General features: G+C 49.8%; 1 protein-coding gene across 2 annotated transcripts in view; it reads left to right on the top strand.

Annotated features, from left to right (window-relative positions):
* The window catches only part of ATP1A1 (ATPase Na+/K+ transporting subunit alpha 1), a 29,159-nt gene that overhangs the window by 11,144 nt on the left and 1,138 nt on the right, over positions 1 to 16,877 (top strand). For both annotated transcript variants that reach the window (XM_032420791.1, XM_032420799.1), the window contains exons 4-21: positions 1,680 to 1,883; positions 2,903 to 3,016; positions 3,302 to 3,436; positions 3,541 to 3,658; positions 4,083 to 4,351; positions 4,915 to 5,113; positions 5,376 to 5,485; positions 7,350 to 7,484; positions 7,989 to 8,181; positions 9,533 to 9,708; positions 10,703 to 10,839; positions 11,661 to 11,811; positions 12,401 to 12,569; positions 12,682 to 12,836; positions 13,166 to 13,289; positions 14,471 to 14,616; positions 14,732 to 14,862; positions 15,148 to 15,249. In XM_032420791.1, the coding sequence (XP_032276682.1) occupies positions 1,680 to 1,883; positions 2,903 to 3,016; positions 3,302 to 3,436; positions 3,541 to 3,658; positions 4,083 to 4,351; positions 4,915 to 5,113; positions 5,376 to 5,485; positions 7,350 to 7,484; positions 7,989 to 8,181; positions 9,533 to 9,708; positions 10,703 to 10,839; positions 11,661 to 11,811; positions 12,401 to 12,569; positions 12,682 to 12,836; positions 13,166 to 13,289; positions 14,471 to 14,616; positions 14,732 to 14,862; positions 15,148 to 15,249 (2,768 nt within the window). The remainder of the gene's footprint in view (positions 1 to 1,679; positions 1,884 to 2,902; positions 3,017 to 3,301; positions 3,437 to 3,540; positions 3,659 to 4,082; positions 4,352 to 4,914; positions 5,114 to 5,375; positions 5,486 to 7,349; positions 7,485 to 7,988; positions 8,182 to 9,532; positions 9,709 to 10,702; positions 10,840 to 11,660; positions 11,812 to 12,400; positions 12,570 to 12,681; positions 12,837 to 13,165; positions 13,290 to 14,470; positions 14,617 to 14,731; positions 14,863 to 15,147; positions 15,250 to 16,877) is intronic.

Below are 16,877 nucleotides of genomic sequence, written 5' to 3'. Positions count from 1 at the left end.
GGTACACGGTGCCGCACGTGAACCTGGGGCTTTTGGGTGCTTCTTTGGTATTTTGTTGGCCCCTGACACTTTGAAAGTAGATGTCCTTTTCCCCATTTTATAATAGGTGAGATCCAGTAAGGGAAGCACGAGGATTTAAAATGGAATGGCTCCATAGCCCTGCTCATTCCCTGACCTTTCGATTATAAATCTTTGTCTTTTATTCTTCTGCGTTCATGAAATGGAGTTGAATATTTCAGTGAGTTGAATCTTCAACACTTCAGTTTTTGCACTTTTGCCATCCAGCTCCATTGCTCCAGAACCCTGATTAGTCTGGCATTTATGTCAAATAAATTTTGATTTATTTACACCACTTGAAGAAATCTTTCCGTAAAGCATGTGTTGTGTATTCTTGTTACCTGGAGGATTTGGGTATTAAATTTGCCACACGAGCAATATAAAAGTAAACCGTCGGGTGAGGGTGCATTTTGTCACTTCTGTGCAAAAAGTAAAAACTCTGGGGACTGACGTGAGTGGCAGCCAACATGTAGCCATTATTTCAATAAATGCTCAAGAAGTGGTAAGCAGCATTGCTGGTATGGATGCCCTGGGCTCCGAGGGGAGGCCTGAGTCAGACGGAGCTGACACTCCCCGTTGGGCGGCCTGAGCACATGCTCTCCCTTGTAGTAATACCTAGAAGAGGGTTGTCTTGAGAATGCACGTAGCTCCTGTAAAGCACCGGACTCTCCCTGGCGAGCAGAGAGTGCTCAGATGGTGGGTGTCAGGTACTCTGCCCTGGGTTACATCAGGAACTTGAGGGGGGTCCCAGCCGAGTCCTCATTTCCCCTTCACTGCCTGGCTTTCTTCTCCCTGTCCCTCATACTCCCTAGGTAACTCAAATATTTAAAATAACGTGAATACGAACTACATATTAATGGATACTTTGGGCAAAAATTGGTTTTGTCTCTCCCCCCGCTCCCCCTCGGGTATTCTGATAATATGAAAGTAATCACATTTTCCCCCTTGTATCTACTGTGTGCCATCCATGTATCTTGGTTTTAAGGCCCATTTAGAGAAGCGCCAGGCTTTAGTACAGTGGATTTTTTTCCCTAATTCTTTGAAGTTGGCAGGTTCCTGGGGGTGGGCTGGAATGTGCACCTGTGGGAACCCTCCCAGCCAGACTGTCCTTTGAGTTACCATCCACAGGCTAGACTTCTATACTGAAAACTTGGCTATTAAACCATTCACAGGTTGGATTCCTACAGAGAAGTTTTTCTTCCTTTTTTGATGTTTATAGAGGGTTTCTTTCTTCTCCTCCCTGACAGATTCAGTATGCAAAAGAACTCAAAGCTCTTAATTTGCAAAAGTGAATCGATGAGTTAACATTGCTATCTTTTTGGTAAAAATGCAATGTGGCCCGAGTCACTTACCTAAACTTAGACTGGATTCAGATCTGTCCATGGATCGATTTAAAACGAATTTCAGTCTGGTGTTGTGGGCTCCTCAGAAAGTTTGGGCAGCTATGTGCCCGGACCAGGAGAGGGTCCTCATCAGAACTTGCCAGGTTTTATAGGCTCGTTAGCTTGGGGCATTTTGTTTCCTCCTAAACCCGTTAATGGGGCCTTCCAGCTATCAGGTGGGTATATTCGCTTGTATGTTCTGGGGGCAGTATGTCTTACTTACATTCCTCTGCTTCTCAGGGCTTAACAACTGCTCGAGCTGCTGAGATCCTGGCTCGAGACGGCCCCAATGCTCTCACCCCGCCTCCCACCACTCCCGAATGGGTCAAGTTCTGTCGGCAGCTGTTTGGGGGTTTCTCGATGTTACTGTGGATTGGAGCGATTCTTTGTTTCTTAGCTTACGGCATCCAAGCTGCCACGGAAGAGGAACCTCAAAATGATAACGTGAGTTCTATAGCTCCTAATTTAGATTACTAAGTATGTGTAACGTATCCTCCTGGTCTTTGCCACCCACTTGTTTTCCACTGGTTACCACTGGTTAGCTGATGGTTTTATTTATTTTTTTTAAGATTTATTCATGAGAGAGAGAGAGAGAGGCAGAGGGAGAAGCAGTCTCCCCAAGGAGCAGGGAGCCCGTTGTGGGGCTCAATCCCAGGACCCCAGGATCATGACCTGAACCAAAGCCAGACGCTTAACCAAATGAGCCACCCAGGAGCCCTAGCTGATGGTTTTAAACAGGAGGGAAAGGGGCACCTGGGTGGCTCAGTTGGTTGAGTGTCCGGCTCTTGATTTCCGCTCGGGTCATGATCTCAGGGTCTTGAGATCAAGCCCTGCCTTGGGCTCCATGCTCAACCAGGAGTCTGCTTGGGATTCTCTCTCTCCCTCTCTCAAATAAATAAGTCTTTAAAAGTAAACAAACACAAGGGAAAGCAGTGTTAGCAACTGTTGCCTTCAAGGCCCCATCCATCCTTCCTTCTTCGTTTCGGGTTTCTCTCTCCATGTCCCACCTTCTAGATGCTCTTCCAAGCTGGATGTCCACCCAGCATGCCGCGGTGAACAGGCAGCTCTGCGCAGGTCCTGGCCCGGGGCCGGCGGCCACCCAGACGGCAGAGCACAGCTTCTCATGTTGGCCCATAAGGCACATCCAGAAATGTCTGGTAGCCACTCTTCAGAAGTCACAAGTTGTTTTGAAAATACCTTTGTTTTAATAAAGTGGGAGAAACTGATTGATGTGGAACACTTCCAAAAGTCTGTCAAGGTGTAGTGACCAAGTGTCTCTGGGACCCCATTTCTGACCCTCCTGTACACAGTCTCTCGGAAGATAAATACGAAGACGCGAGTTCTGTATTTATTTCTGAAGCCTTGACCTGTTAAAACTTTGGTTTTTGTTCAGTCAAAAATTAACTGAATGTTCCCAACTCCTTACTGCGAGCCTGCGGCTCTAACTTGTTTGTTCCTTCCAGCTGTATCTTGGGGTGGTACTGTCAGCTGTCGTCATCATAACTGGTTGTTTCTCCTACTATCAAGAAGCTAAAAGTTCCAAGATCATGGAATCCTTCAAAAACATGGTTCCCCAGGTACCTATTGCTTTGCCTTTCTCCATTGAGAGCCCCGGGGATGTGAGCTAGTGTGAAGCTAAGGTTTCCGAGTGGATGGGAACAAGAGGGCCACCTCGCAGTAACTCCCAACAAGCTTTTGTTACCTTGTGTAAATAGATTAATAATCTCCTTGTCATGCCCTCGGGTAATTCACATTAGAGATCCCTTTGGAATTTGGTCTTCTCGTTTGAACACTACCCGGTCCTTGTTGGCAGCTGCTTTTCTCTGATTGAATGGTGTATAAACTGTTTTCTGCTCCTCAAGCAAGCCCTTGTGATTCGAAATGGTGAAAAAATGAGCATCAATGCAGAGGAAGTTGTGGTCGGGGATCTGGTGGAAGTGAAAGGAGGAGACCGAATCCCTGCTGACCTCAGGATCATCTCTGCCAATGGCTGCAAGGTGGGTTCAGCGGGCCCCCCCACCCCCACCGCCGGGGCTCAGGTGGAGAGCGCAGGGCGGCCCGGTGTGCGCTCACACAGCCCTTTTGCTTGTCTCACGGACAGGTGGACAACTCCTCACTCACTGGTGAATCAGAGCCCCAGACTAGGTCTCCAGACTTCACAAATGAAAACCCCCTGGAAACAAGGAACATTGCCTTCTTTTCAACCAACTGTGTGGAAGGTAGACCATTTTAACATGCTGTTTATCTTGGGCATTAACAACAGCAACAAAACCAGAGACTTATCATTTCTGTCCTGGTTTTATTGGCTCCTTGTCTGCCTACTGTAGTCAAGCACAGCAGCTGCGGTTCACTCGCTGGCAGGAAGGCTCTGGAAGCTGGGGGCGGGCTGTCGGTCTGTCCTCTCCTCCCACCTCCAGCACACCTCTTCTGTTGGCCGTGCCCACCTGGCCATGGCCTCTGGAGCTGCTGTCCTGCTCCTGGATAGAAAGCCCTTCACCAGAGTCTCCGTGGTGTAAAACCGTGTTTATCCCACCAAAGAGCTGGCCCTTGAAAACGTGTAGTTTGGTCTCTTTTTGAGCCGTGCCAGGTAACTGCAAAATCTGTGACTTCTCTGATGAGACGTGGTACGACCCCCCCCTTAAGGTACTGCTCGTGGCATTGTCGTGTACACCGGGGACCGAACGGTGATGGGAAGAATCGCCACACTTGCTTCTGGGCTGGAAGGAGGCCAGACTCCCATCGCTGCCGAAATTGAGCATTTTATCCATCTCATCACGGGTGTGGCCGTGTTCCTGGGTGTGTCCTTCTTCATCCTGTCTCTGATCCTGGAGTACACCTGGCTCGAGGCCGTCATCTTTCTTATCGGCATCATTGTCGCCAACGTGCCGGAAGGCCTGCTGGCCACTGTCACGGTTAGTGACTGGGGGACGACAGCGCTCGCTCTTAGATCAGCCTGCACATGTGACTCCGCCCCCCCGCCCGCCCCCCCACCCTCCCACCCCTCCTACCCCCCAGCCCCCCAGCGGCCGCCCCGGACTCAGGGTTGATCGCACACGCTTGTGTGCAGTTTCTCTTCAGAGCCGTGTGGTAGGGTCAGAGAGCGAGGAGGCTTGGCGTGTTTTTTTTTTTTTTTTACGTGGAAGATAGAAACCCCATAGCCTAAAGAGGCCTAAATCTTGATCTGATCTTATCACATGCTCCACAGTAGTGTAACAAAGGAGAAGAATTGGAGGGGGGGGGCTGAGCAGGAGAACTACAATATGGTAAATCCTGGCTGTTTTCACTTTTCTTAATCTGTTGCTTTATGGGAGGAGGGAAGGCCCCTCTGTACATGTTCCCATCAGGGTTCAGACTTCACAGGATGGCCGGAGAGGTTTAATTTTAGACCAGCATCTTCCACATTAGGATGGAGCTGGAGTCTATAGAATCCCATCCTGGCTGAGATTGAAATAATCTGATTCCCAGTGGTTTTTAGGTATGTCTGACCCTTACTGCCAAACGCATGGCAAGGAAAAACTGCTTAGTGAAGAACTTAGAAGCCGTGGAGACCTTGGGGTCCACGTCCACCATCTGCTCGGATAAAACTGGAACTCTGACTCAGAACCGGATGACAGTGGCCCACATGTGGTTCGATAATCAAATCCATGAAGCCGACACAACGGAGAATCAGAGTGGTGAGGCCCGGGCCCGCCCCACACCGTAGCCTTACCTGCTCACGGGGCTTCCTTTTTTTTTTTTTTTTAAGCTGGTTTTGGTTTTTGTTTTTATCATCTGGTGAGGAGTTAAGGGAATGGGTTTTAGATTTCTCTCGATTTTGCCCTGAGACCTGATTAGTTTCATTAGTCGGGAAATGAGATGTATTGTTTCACTTTTTATGGGACATTAATATAAAGGAAATGCATTATTTTCCTATCTTTTTTTTCTTGCCTCCATCAGGTGTCTCATTTGACAAGAGTTCAGCCACCTGGCTCTCTCTGTCCAGAATTGCGGGTCTCTGTAATAGGGCGGTGTTTCAGGCGAACCAGGAAAACCTACCTATCCTTAAGGTATGCTCAGGAGTTCCTGTTAGCTGTTAGGCCGCCATGCGGGGTTCTAAGTACCCCACAAGAACCGCCACCCGAGTGTTCTCTTTAAAGAGCATGTGCCCTCTGCGTCCTGTTAGGGAACCGCTCCCTGTAGGACACCCTCCGTGTGACGTGTTGCCTAGGGATCCCAAAGCACTTAGGGTTACCCTGTGGTCTGCATAGGTTTGAGAAGAGGGACTCTACAGTAAAAACTGACCAGAGGTGGGAAGCAATCTTTACCGTGAGAAACCGAATGCATAAAACCTGCATTTGCCACTCTGAGTGTATGATAACCCGCTAACCTAGCAGACAGTGAGGGCTGCTTTTGTGACTCGGTAATCGTATTTGCATATTAGGATACAGTAGATTCCAGTAAATCCCTTAAGCCATTTATTTTCTTAAAATAGCTCAGCTATTTCTCTTATCTTATTTGTTCTCCGCTTGCTTACTAATGATGCAAAAATAAGCTCAGCCTCATGGAATTCATGTGAAATGTGAAATGACTGAGGTTTCACTGTGCTGCCCGGTGGAGACAGTCTCGGAAAGGTCATAGTCGCACGGGGTTGTTTAGGATGCAGAAGACGTATGTGAGGAGGCCCTCTGGGCTCGCTTGTTCTCAGCAAGGCTGCCGGGGGTGGTTCTGGGTAGAAACCGGGCCGTCAAAGAGAAAGAAGGCTCACTTAGATGGAACTGAGGGGGCTTCTCCTATGAAGATGGGACCCCTGTATCCTTTGAAGGAGGTGTTCTTGGCATTGAATTAATGTTGATTGGAGGAGGATATTGTTTATCCTGGGATAAAACTTGAGATGCCTGCTTTCATGTATTTCCTTACCTCAAAGTGGAAATCTTCTAGGCTTTCAGCATAGGACTCAATAGGTATCAGATCTTTCCCCACTGAAAAGTACCAGAAAGGGAGCATGGGCTGTATTTCTGAGTATTTCAGGGGGTGGGGCTGTGTCAATGGCATTATTACTGCCCTTCCCCCCCCACAAAAGGCATGCAGCTCTATTCTGCTTTAATAACTGGTCTTTGTTTAAAACGATCCCACTAATTTCACATTTCTTCCCAAACCTGGCCATCTTTCTTATTAAACAGGGCTATTGGATTTGCGAGCATTAATTTTCTATCTGTCTGTGCAGTCCTAAAGCAGTCAGAGTTCTCAGGTGTTCATATAAAAGTTGGCTACAGCTGAAAATGTTCTTAGTGTGTCCCAGTATATCACACCAAAGAGAAGTATGTGTTACCTCAAGTGTGGGCTTTAACTTAAAACGTTAGCTGATTATATGACTGTTGGAGCTAATAATAGCTTTCAGTTCACACCACTCAGGCCCAGATAATTTTGCACAATTATGTTTAAAGCCCTCTATTTTGCCCTTGACACAGTTTGCCCCCAGTCCTGGGAACCGAAGGGATTTTCTTTTAAATTGTACGTGCTGTAAATATTTGGATTCTCACTTGGTATTTTCAGATTCGTAACCAGAAATACGTCCTTGGGAATAGTGTTGGCTTTGAGACTTTGCAACAGGGGAAGATTAAAAAAAAAAAAAAATAGGCTAAAGTAGGTTAGAAGAGTGTGTTGTGCTCCTCCCAAGGGTGGGTGACCCCTTCAGGCGCCCCTCTTCTAACAAAAGCTGGAATTGGGGTGGGGAAGGAGGGCAGACAGGAGGAGGCGGCTGGGGTGTGTGAGCAGAGGGAGGCCAGTCGCTGCACAGTGCTGCTTCCCCTGGCCTGCCCTGTCCTCCACTTCTGACCAGGTCGGAGTACACCCGGGTGACTTCCCAGGTGTTCAGTGGTGCCCGGGGGAAGCGTTTCAGGCTGACCCACACATGTTGTCTCCGCTTTGCAGCGGGCAGTTGCAGGCGACGCCTCGGAGTCCGCGCTCTTGAAATGTATCGAGGTGTGCTGTGGCTCAGTGAAGGAGATGAGAGAGCGATACGCCAAGATCGTGGAGATCCCCTTCAACTCCACCAACAAGTACCAGGTGGCCTAGTGGTGGCGAGGGGCAGGCGGGGAGGAATGGAAGCCGGAAGGGGAGCTGTTTTCCCATTTGAAATGTTACAAGCTTAAGTGCTTTCAAAAAATGAATTCTCCCAACTTTATGCAAGCTCTTAGATTTTGCCCTGGACTAGGTATAGAAAATCCTAAGTTGTTTGAGTGTTGGGGCCCTCTGGAATTCTTACTTCCGGTTTGGAGTGGGGGTGCGGCGAGGGGGCGAGGTGTCCACGCATGTGCCCATCCCTTTGTTCCCAGTTTGCCTTCAGGAAAGGTTTATGTATGAACACGTGCCAGGGATTTAGGACGACATCACTGTGCTGGTTTTTTGGGTAGCATTCAAAGTATGCCGCAAGGCGTGGGACACCAGAGTTCAGAAATAGGAGACCTTGGTGGTTGTCTTGACACATAACTAAGAAGTGAGCGAGCTGCGCTCCCCGCCCCGCCCGCCACACGCAGCCACCGGCGTTCATATGTCCACCGTCCTTTACAGCTGTCCATCCACAAGAACCTCAACACGTCTGAGCCCCGACACCTGTTGGTGATGAAGGGTGCCCCAGAAAGGATCTTGGACCGCTGCAGCTCCATCCTCCTGCACGGCAAGGAGCAGCCCCTGGATGAGGAGCTGAAGGATGCCTTTCAGAACGCCTACCTGGAGCTGGGCGGCCTTGGAGAGCGAGTGCTAGGTACGTGGACGGCCAGCAGCACGGCCGTCAGTCTGGTACACATCAGCACAGGGTCCTGACCTCCCTGAAGCCTCTCCGGAGGATTCCTCCTCCTCCTTGATCTGTTCCCCTATTCTGAAAACAGGAAGGGCTGGAGAGATGTTTGGTGTGTTGGGGCCTCTGAGCAACAAAATCCTATTGGTTTGCTTCTGATTCGTACTTAGACCTTTGGTCTCATGCTGGTCAGTTCTGTTTGCCTGAAAAAAAAAAAAGGGGGAGAGCTTTATTATCAAACCTTTGTTGCTAGGACTATGACCTACAAACTTAATGAAATTAAAATTAATTCCCAGAGTAAAACCATTTCCTGACTGGCACAACAGTTGTGAATTTACACCGGAGCTTATGCGTCAGCTCACAAATTACATTGGCAGTAAACTTGCCATCTAGGGAGCTACCTGTCCTTGGAGTATGTCAGCCAGGGCAGATGAGAAGTACATGATGCTCACTGTATAATGTAATTGAGAAAGCAGCCTTGGCTCTATTTTGGAGGCGGACAGATAAAAAGCCATCATTGGTGTAATTCTTCCTGTTCCGCTTAGCTGAGTAACTCAGAACTGATTGCCCGGGCCCATGCTCTGGTTCATACCCGCTCCCTCATCTGATTTGAGGTGTCTCTCTCGTGTCTCTCTCGACTGAAAAATCAACGGTCAAGTGTCGTTTCCCCATGTCTCCAGGCCCAAAGTAGAAGCATTCTCTCTTCCATGAACCCACATGCCACCTCCTACCACTCTAAGGAACATTGTAACCTTCATACCACCTTGCAACAACCCCTGGAATGTCATGATCCTGTAGTAATGATACTATGTGATAAGCGCCTTGGGCAGAATGTGTGTCTGCTTTGTACTTAACCTCAAAATAGCTTGCAGGCTGGCCCTCACTGGTGAGCAGTCATGTGTATTTTGGTTAGATGAAGAGTGAGCAGAGACGGGGGCTCAATTTTTCTAAGGAAAGAAGCAGAGACAAATAATTATGTGATTTGCCAACTCTAAGCACCTGAGTGGGCAGGTTGCGAACCCTGAAGCCCCAGTGCTCAGAAGTCCTGTCCTCATTCTGTCTTCTCCATGCTGGACAGGGCGCTTCCTTTAAGGCTTGGTGATGGACTCTTGTCATCTGCATGGTTTTTCTGACCCCATAGCATCCGTACATGTTAAATAAAACCTCATGGTTTTAAAACTAGACCTTGAAACAATATTCCAAACTCAACCTGGAGCCAGAGGGAGGCCGTCTGAATGACCAGCGGCTTCTTTCCTGGGCCACCTCCATCGGTGAGGTCCTCACAGACCACCCCCCCCACCACCACCCCCCCTCGCAGGTTTCTGCCACCTCTTTCTGCCCGACGAACAGTTTCCTGAAGGGTTCCAGTTTGACACGGATGAGGTGAATTTCCCCATTGAAAACCTCTGCTTTGTGGGGCTCATCTCCATGATTGACCCTCCGCGGGCCGCCGTCCCTGATGCCGTGGGCAAGTGTCGCAGCGCTGGTATTAAGGTAGGTGTGCAGTGTGCCTCGGGGCACCCTGCTTAGTCACGTGGCCCCACGGGAGCCACGTGGGACCAGCTCAGTTTTCTCACCAGGAGGATGAGTTTCTTATCTCCAAAGCTTTGGTTACCACCAGAAAAGGCCAAATGGTATTGAGATGTTGGTGTAGACAGCAGATGAGAGATTCAAAAGAAAAAAACAACACATTTGGGGGGAAAGAAATGGAAGCTTAAAAATCACTGAAAAGAGCAAAAAGACTTGGTGTAAGGTTTTACATTTGAAATACATTCTCAATTGATCTACTTCATGCTGGGAATAGCTGGTCTTCTCTGTTTTCAGTTAACTGGTTTTTTAATGAATGTTTGGTGTCCTCTGTATCTGTCTTTTTAAGTCACGGAACATTGTTCAAGTGCACTGATAACGGGGCGGTTTGTTTAGCCTGCCTTGGTGCTGGCTGTCTGATTTGTTTCCACTCTCTCGTGCTCGTTGGTAATACCGCCCTGAAAAGCTTTGTAAAAATGATTCCCCAAACACTTTGACTATATTCTTAAGTGTGGTCTTCTGAATATAATCATCGGGTCAGAAAAGCAGTAACAAGGTTTTGAATTCTTTTTACATATTTATGCTGTCTCCCAAATTGGGCCACTTTGGGGATGCTGACCAGCCGTGTGTGGCACCTTTGCCCTGTAGTCCGATCAGCATCACATTTTTACCTTTTTTTTTTTTTTTTTTTGCCAGTTTTAGTAAATTTGAGTTTTCTTACATGACTGTGTAAAAGGAAAAACAGACGTTACGTATCTTATATGATCATATGCCAAGATAAGATCTGGATGTTGCTTTGTGTTTTCCATAAACAGGTGTGTATGTTTGTATTTTTGGTTAATGTTTATGAGTTTTAGGTTTGCATTCCTGTCCTTTTGATAGTCCAAGATGAAGCATCCTTAATATTTATTCTTGCCTACTTAGGCAGCTGCATTCAGTATTGCCCTGTTTCTTGTTGCAGGTCATCATGGTCACTGGAGACCATCCAATCACAGCCAAAGCCATTGCCAAAGGTGTGGGCATCATCTCAGAAGGCAATGAGACCGTGGAAGACATCGCTGCCCGCCTCAACATCCCAGTGAGCCAGGTGAACCCCAGGTAAGGCAGGAAGCTCAGCCTGGTCTACCTTAAATGTACAAATGGTGGTTGTTGGGAATCATCAGCTTGGTTGCATGATGGTTTGCTTCTAGGCTTGCTCTGAATGGGGAAGGCCCCTACAGTTCCAGAAGGCAATCTGGTCCTTCCAGGGGAGGCTTTCAGTGAGAGCAAGTCATTATAGCTAACACTTAGGTGGTGCTTACATATTCTCAGCACTTAAGCGGTAACCTATGAAGACAGGTGTTAGTCCCACTTTGCAGAGCAGGGAAGCTGAAGCTTCATCATACGGTATACTCTGCAGTCGAGCTCTGATTTTATGCTATTAATCACAGAGCATATGACCTAACACCTAGCACCAAGTCTGTTTCCGGGGCCACACTAACTTGTCCAGGTAGTTCAGGCCAGAAAGGAATTTGGGCAGTAAAGTACAGAAGGTAACAGAGACAAAGCAGTATTGTGCTGGTGTGTTGTTAAGTATGGGGCCCCCTCACCCAGCCTGGGGCTATGAGAGGGTTTGATCTACTGTCTAGAACTTGGTCATGCCATTTCAGTGTGTCCTCTGTAAAGATTGGGAAAGGAAGGTGAAGGCAGGCTGCCCCGCAGGTGGTTGTGCGTCTTGAACCAGATCTAATATGTATGAACGTGCTTTGTAACCTGTGGACCCCTGCCCAGATAATAGCTCTTACGTGATGGGGAAGACCCCCTCTGGCCGTGGGCTGCTGTACAAAGCGTTCTGCATAGTTGAACATCCCCTCCCCCCTTGGTGAGGAGCATCACGCAGGGGAAGCAATGGGGGATCTTTCTTCCCACCCTGATCCTAGAGATGCCAAGGCCTGCGTGGTACATGGGAGCGACCTGAAGGACATGACCGCAGAGCAGCTGGATGACATTCTGAAGTACCACACGGAGATCGTGTTTGCCAGGACCTCTCCTCAGCAGAAGCTTATCATCGTGGAAGGCTGCCAGAGACAGGTTAGCGGGCAGCCAGGGCTGGCTCTTTCGGGCACTGCTGACCTCTGTGGTCACAGCTCCAGGGCTGGAACCACAGCCCGACGTCTCTTAGACTCACTGCCTGTGTGCTGGTAAAAAGCTCCAGGCATGGCTCCAGAGAAAAGGGGAACCGGATAACGGCTCAGCAGAGCCACACACTGGACCACACGCGTCTTCACCGTGGCCCAGAGTCTGAGGCTCCACACTTGGCCTGGAATAGCAGTCCAGGCTCCTCATGTCTACACGGGGGATGTGAGTAGCCAGGAGACTCTCGTCCCATACCTTGAAAAGACCTTAAAGGAATCGGATTTTCCAGAGGTACACTCACGGAAGTCCTGGCTTTGAGGAGCCCTTGTTAGTAAGGGGAGGGGATACATTTGTCATCACTCCTCGATCTGTGGTCAGCTTGTGGCTGGGTGGCTTCTTGGCTGAGCCAGTTCTGCGCCCGCTGAGAGTTCCTAGGAAAGGGGCAGGGTCTGTAGCGAGGAGAGGCAAGTTGAGGCGTGTGCCCCGTGTGCCTCCTGCCCTGGACCGTGTGGCTCTTAACAGACCCACTCCCTTCTTCTGGCAGGGGGCTATTGTAGCTGTAACTGGCGATGGCGTGAACGACTCTCCAGCCTTGAAGAAGGCAGACATTGGCGTTGCTATGGGGATTGCTGGCTCCGACGTGTCTAAGCAAGCTGCAGACATGATTCTTCTGGATGACAACTTTGCGTCAATTGTAACTGGAGTAGAAGAAGGTGAGCGAGCACTGTGTTTAAAGTGTTCACCAGAAACTCATCCCGGTACTGCCCATCTCTTTAAGCTCTATAGTAAAAAGCCAAAACAAAACCAACCTCTTGCTTTTCCCAGGTCGTCTGATCTTTGATAACTTGAAGAAATCCATTGCCTACACCCTGACCAGTAACATTCCAGAGATCACCCCCTTCCTGATATTTATTATTGCAAACATTCCACTACCCCTGGGGACTGTCACCATCCTCTGCATTGACCTGGGCACGGACATGGTAAGTAAGTGACTGGCACAGCAGCTTTGGGCCCCCCTCGCTCACCCGCCGCTGCGTCGCCCAGTCAGGCTGGGCGTAAGTGATACTCACCGTGCGTCACGGCCTCAGCCCCCAGGAAGCTGTGTTCCCTGTCCTCCGGGCAGCCGATACCACTTATCAGATAGCAACATTATTATTATTTTTTTTAAATAGGCCTGGTAACAGCATCTCATGGTACGAAAACCAGTTTTAAAGGGGAGGGGGCAAGGACTTTATAACAAAGCGTCATGCTGTCAGTTTCTTGGTATCTGACAACTTTTACGCTCTTCTCTCTCGCTTCTCTTCCCCAGGTTCCTGCCATCTCCCTGGCTTACGAGCAAGCTGAGAGCGACATCATGAAGAGACAGCCCAGAAACCCCAAAACGGACAAGCTTGTGAACGAGCGGCTGATCAGCATGGCCTACGGGCAGATCGGTGAGCCGCCGAGGCCCCTGGCATTTAGCGGGAAGCGTCTGTGGGGGGGAGGGGGGCTCAGCCAGGCTTGGTTTCTCAGGCTTCAGATCTAGCAGGAGGCAGAGCATAGGGTGAGACGCAGGGGAGTTTTGTACAAGATTCTCCTGAACGAGAAGAAATCTTTTGCTGTCTGCCCAGTTACTTCCTTGTGGAGACTGGAGTTCTTGAGACGGGGCTTGGCTGCCTAAGAACGGGGGCTGCCCCTCGGAACGCCAGGCAGAGTTCCTTCAGAGGCAGTGTCCCCTGGGGATATAGAGTGTCGGGCACTAATTTGGATAGAGAGTTAGGCTTTGAAGAAACCACATGAGCTTGAAGGTTTGGCTGGCGGGTCACCACCCAGTGATAGCCCTGCACCCCCACTCTCCCCACCCCCAGGGCTTGATTCCCGCTCTACCAGTGGAGCTTGACCAGCTAACAGATGGTCTCTAGGTAGTGGGCAGTGAAAATGCCCTGGGATCCTAAATGCTCTGCCTAGTGGCCTTCAGGAGAACCCAGTGAGGCCACCAGGAGCAGCCCAGGCCTTTGGATTAATGGGTTGCATCACTGTGAACACTTGGGTAGAATGGAACAGATGAGTACATTGTGGAAATATGGCAGACTGGTTAACAGTTGCTGACAAGGAGTTGGCTAATGGCCAGGAAGACCTGACTCTAAGGAGGAGGCTTAGGGCCAGAGCATAGGATGAAATCCTGCCCTGAGGAACTCAGGGTGGTGTGGTGGGATCAGGTGCGGGGGGCGAGGGGAGGGGGTTGGAAGGTGCCACATTCACTATTTGGAATGTGTGAAAACTGAGATGGGAAAGAAGTCACATTGTAGCAGAGATTAAAAAAATAGGGAAGCATTTTTCCCCTAAAAAGGCTCTGCCCTGGTAGAGACACGTGATCATACGATAGCAGTGGGTATTTCAGAGCAAGGCCTGTGTGTCTTCCCCTTTTAAAGAAAGCTCTAAAAAGTGACTCAAAAAAGAGAAGAGGGTGCCGTGTGAGGGCTGTGCCCCTGGGGTCCTCCCATCCTCCCAATCATCTCTCAGCCAGTGCTGAAGACCGCCCCAGAGTACCCTCCGGGGCCTGCTGTGGCAGTCAGATGAAGGGTGTGCAGAGATGTCCTGGAACCAGGTGAGAACTGTTTGTGCACACTTGCAGGTATGATCCAGGCCCTGGGGGGCTTCTTCACATACTTTGTGATTCTGGCTGAGAACGGCTTCCTCCCGACCCACCTGCTGGGCATCCGAGTGGACTGGGATGACCGCTGGATCAACGATGTGGAGGACAGCTACGGGCAGCAGTGGGTGAGCGAGGGCCTGACCAGTGGGGCGCTCCTCAGACCTCTGAGAACGGTGGCTATTCGGCTGCCGGCCGCGCAGGCCAAGTGCCGGGCTCATCTGTCTGCCTTCCGTGTTCCAGACCTACGAACAGAGGAAGATCGTGGAGTTCACGTGCCATACAGCCTTCTTTGTCAGCATCGTGGTGGTGCAGTGGGCTGATCTGGTCATCTGTAAGACCAGGAGGAACTCTGTCTTCCAACAGGGGATGAAGTGAGTAGAGGACAGTTGGGGCCCTCAGACCAGGGCTCCTGGTCTCTCAGCTCTTTGCAAAATCCTGGCCCCCGGCACATGGCAGTTTCTGGAATCTCCCCTTTGGCACAGATTTAGGAAGCAAACTATAATTCTCCAGCGTTTGTTTTCTTTTTTTTCAATCTGCCCTCAAGTTCCTAAGTACAACTAACACTAACACGTAAAGACATTGATCTGCCGTTGAACACATAGCATTAAAAGATAAACTCCTGTTTGTGTTCTTAAGCTTTTTCTCCTTGATTTTAGGAACAAGATCTTAATATTTGGCCTCTTTGAAGAGACGGCCCTTGCTGCTTTCCTTTCCTACTGCCCTGGAATGGGTGTTGCCCTGAGGATGTACCCCCTCAAGTAAGTCACTCCTCATCCAGCTCCATAAAGCATGAAATAGAAGTGGACCTTCTCTTGTGACGTGCGCTAGTAGCTATTATTTTTAGGGATTAGGGGTGGCATGTACAAGAATTTCTCTGGTCTGGAAATCAGGAAGGACTGACCAGGGTGCTTAGGACTTGGCTAAGATCAGGCCAGACAGGCTCTGGTACCTTGGGGTGGCTCACCAGCTAACTGCGTTGAGTGTTTGCGTGCCATGTTCGGGTCCCCCATGGCAACAGTCGGTCGTCATTGGTATCCTGGGGCTTAGGGGACCGGCTTCAAATCTTGATTTACTTACCTAGCCCTTGTGTGTCCCATCACAGGCCCCCACCTCTGTGGGCCTCTGAATCCTCTGCTCCCGAAGGAGGTGGGAGAAGCAGGCTTGAGGTGGGTCATGGGTAGAATAGACCAAAGGAAGCCCACCACTAACTTTGCTCCGAACCAGCTCGCCTTTTTAAACACAGTGAAGGACTTTGTGGTAAACCCTTTATGTGAAAAATGCAGGTTTATCATCAGAAGTGCAGATTCCAGTAGCCTGACCCCGTCCCGAAGTAGCCAATCCCTGTGGGCCTCACTGGCGTCTTGTTGGGTCGGTACAGACATTCTCTCTGTGGAAGGGTAGCCTGGCATCTAGGGTCTGTCCGCTGTTGTCCGAGCTGTCTTTTCAGCTTTCTCTTGTAGCCATCCAAGCTTGTCAGATGAATTCCATACTCTCTCTCCCAGCATAGGTCCTTGGTAAGGCTGCTCCCTCCCACCCCATCAGGCCAGAGAGTCCTTCAGGGCCGATTTCCCTGGAGCTTGCCCTGTGTGATCTCACCCTCCTGGACATGTGCAGTCACACCCCTTCTTTGCTATTACTTGTCGTTTCTGCTCCCCACTAGGTTGTAATCTTTAAGGCATGGGCTATAGGATCTTTTTTGACTTTGTATCCCCGGCACCTTATACAGAGCTGGCATACCCCAGGGGCAAGCCTTGTCCAAGTTGAATTCTATCAGCTTGAGCCAGTTTGTCAAGAGGAGGGTAGGAGAACCCAGCTCTCTAAAAGGCTGAGATGGAGAGTCACCCTGAAATGGAGTAGTGCCTCAGGCCATGTTTTATCCTGACTGGAGAGCTTGTTCCTGAACAGGTCCTACCCAATTTGGAAGGTGGCTTAGTTACTCTGTGTGGCCGAGTCAAAGGAGGTCCTCTTTTAGCTGTGGAGGAGGACGCCTAGCACCAGGAAGAAGAGGAGGGTGCCAGGCCTCTGTCCTGGGACAGCCTCCCTCACACGTTGACCGCAGAAGTTGGTCGTCAGGGAAGCACAGGCCTGCGACGAGGCTGCGCCAGGCGCCTGTCCCCAGGCTGGGGACTGTGGCAGCAGCCCGCCAGGCTCCCAAAGGCCTCTGCTGTCTCTTAGGGCTCGGCTGTTTTCATTCCCCCGCACTGGGATTCAACACACAGCTGACTGTATGCAAGGGCTAGAGAGACTGGTTTTGAGCCACACTGGCGGTTCTGGATCAGCAGATGCCAGGACGTAGACACAGCTCACACTCCAGCTGCTTAAACTTGAGAAAGGGAAGAAAGAAAATGTCCCTTTGCTATGGGATGGTCAACCAAAAAATCTCAAC

This window comes from Phoca vitulina, unplaced genomic scaffold (assembly GCF_004348235.1).
Source record: "Phoca vitulina isolate PV1807 unplaced genomic scaffold, GSC_HSeal_1.0 scaffold2, whole genome shotgun sequence".
In the NCBI taxonomy this organism is placed as follows: Eukaryota; Metazoa; Chordata; class Mammalia; order Carnivora; family Phocidae; genus Phoca; species Phoca vitulina.
The sequence above is the reverse complement of the archived record's forward strand: the minus strand, read 5'-3'. Positions and strand labels throughout refer to the sequence as shown.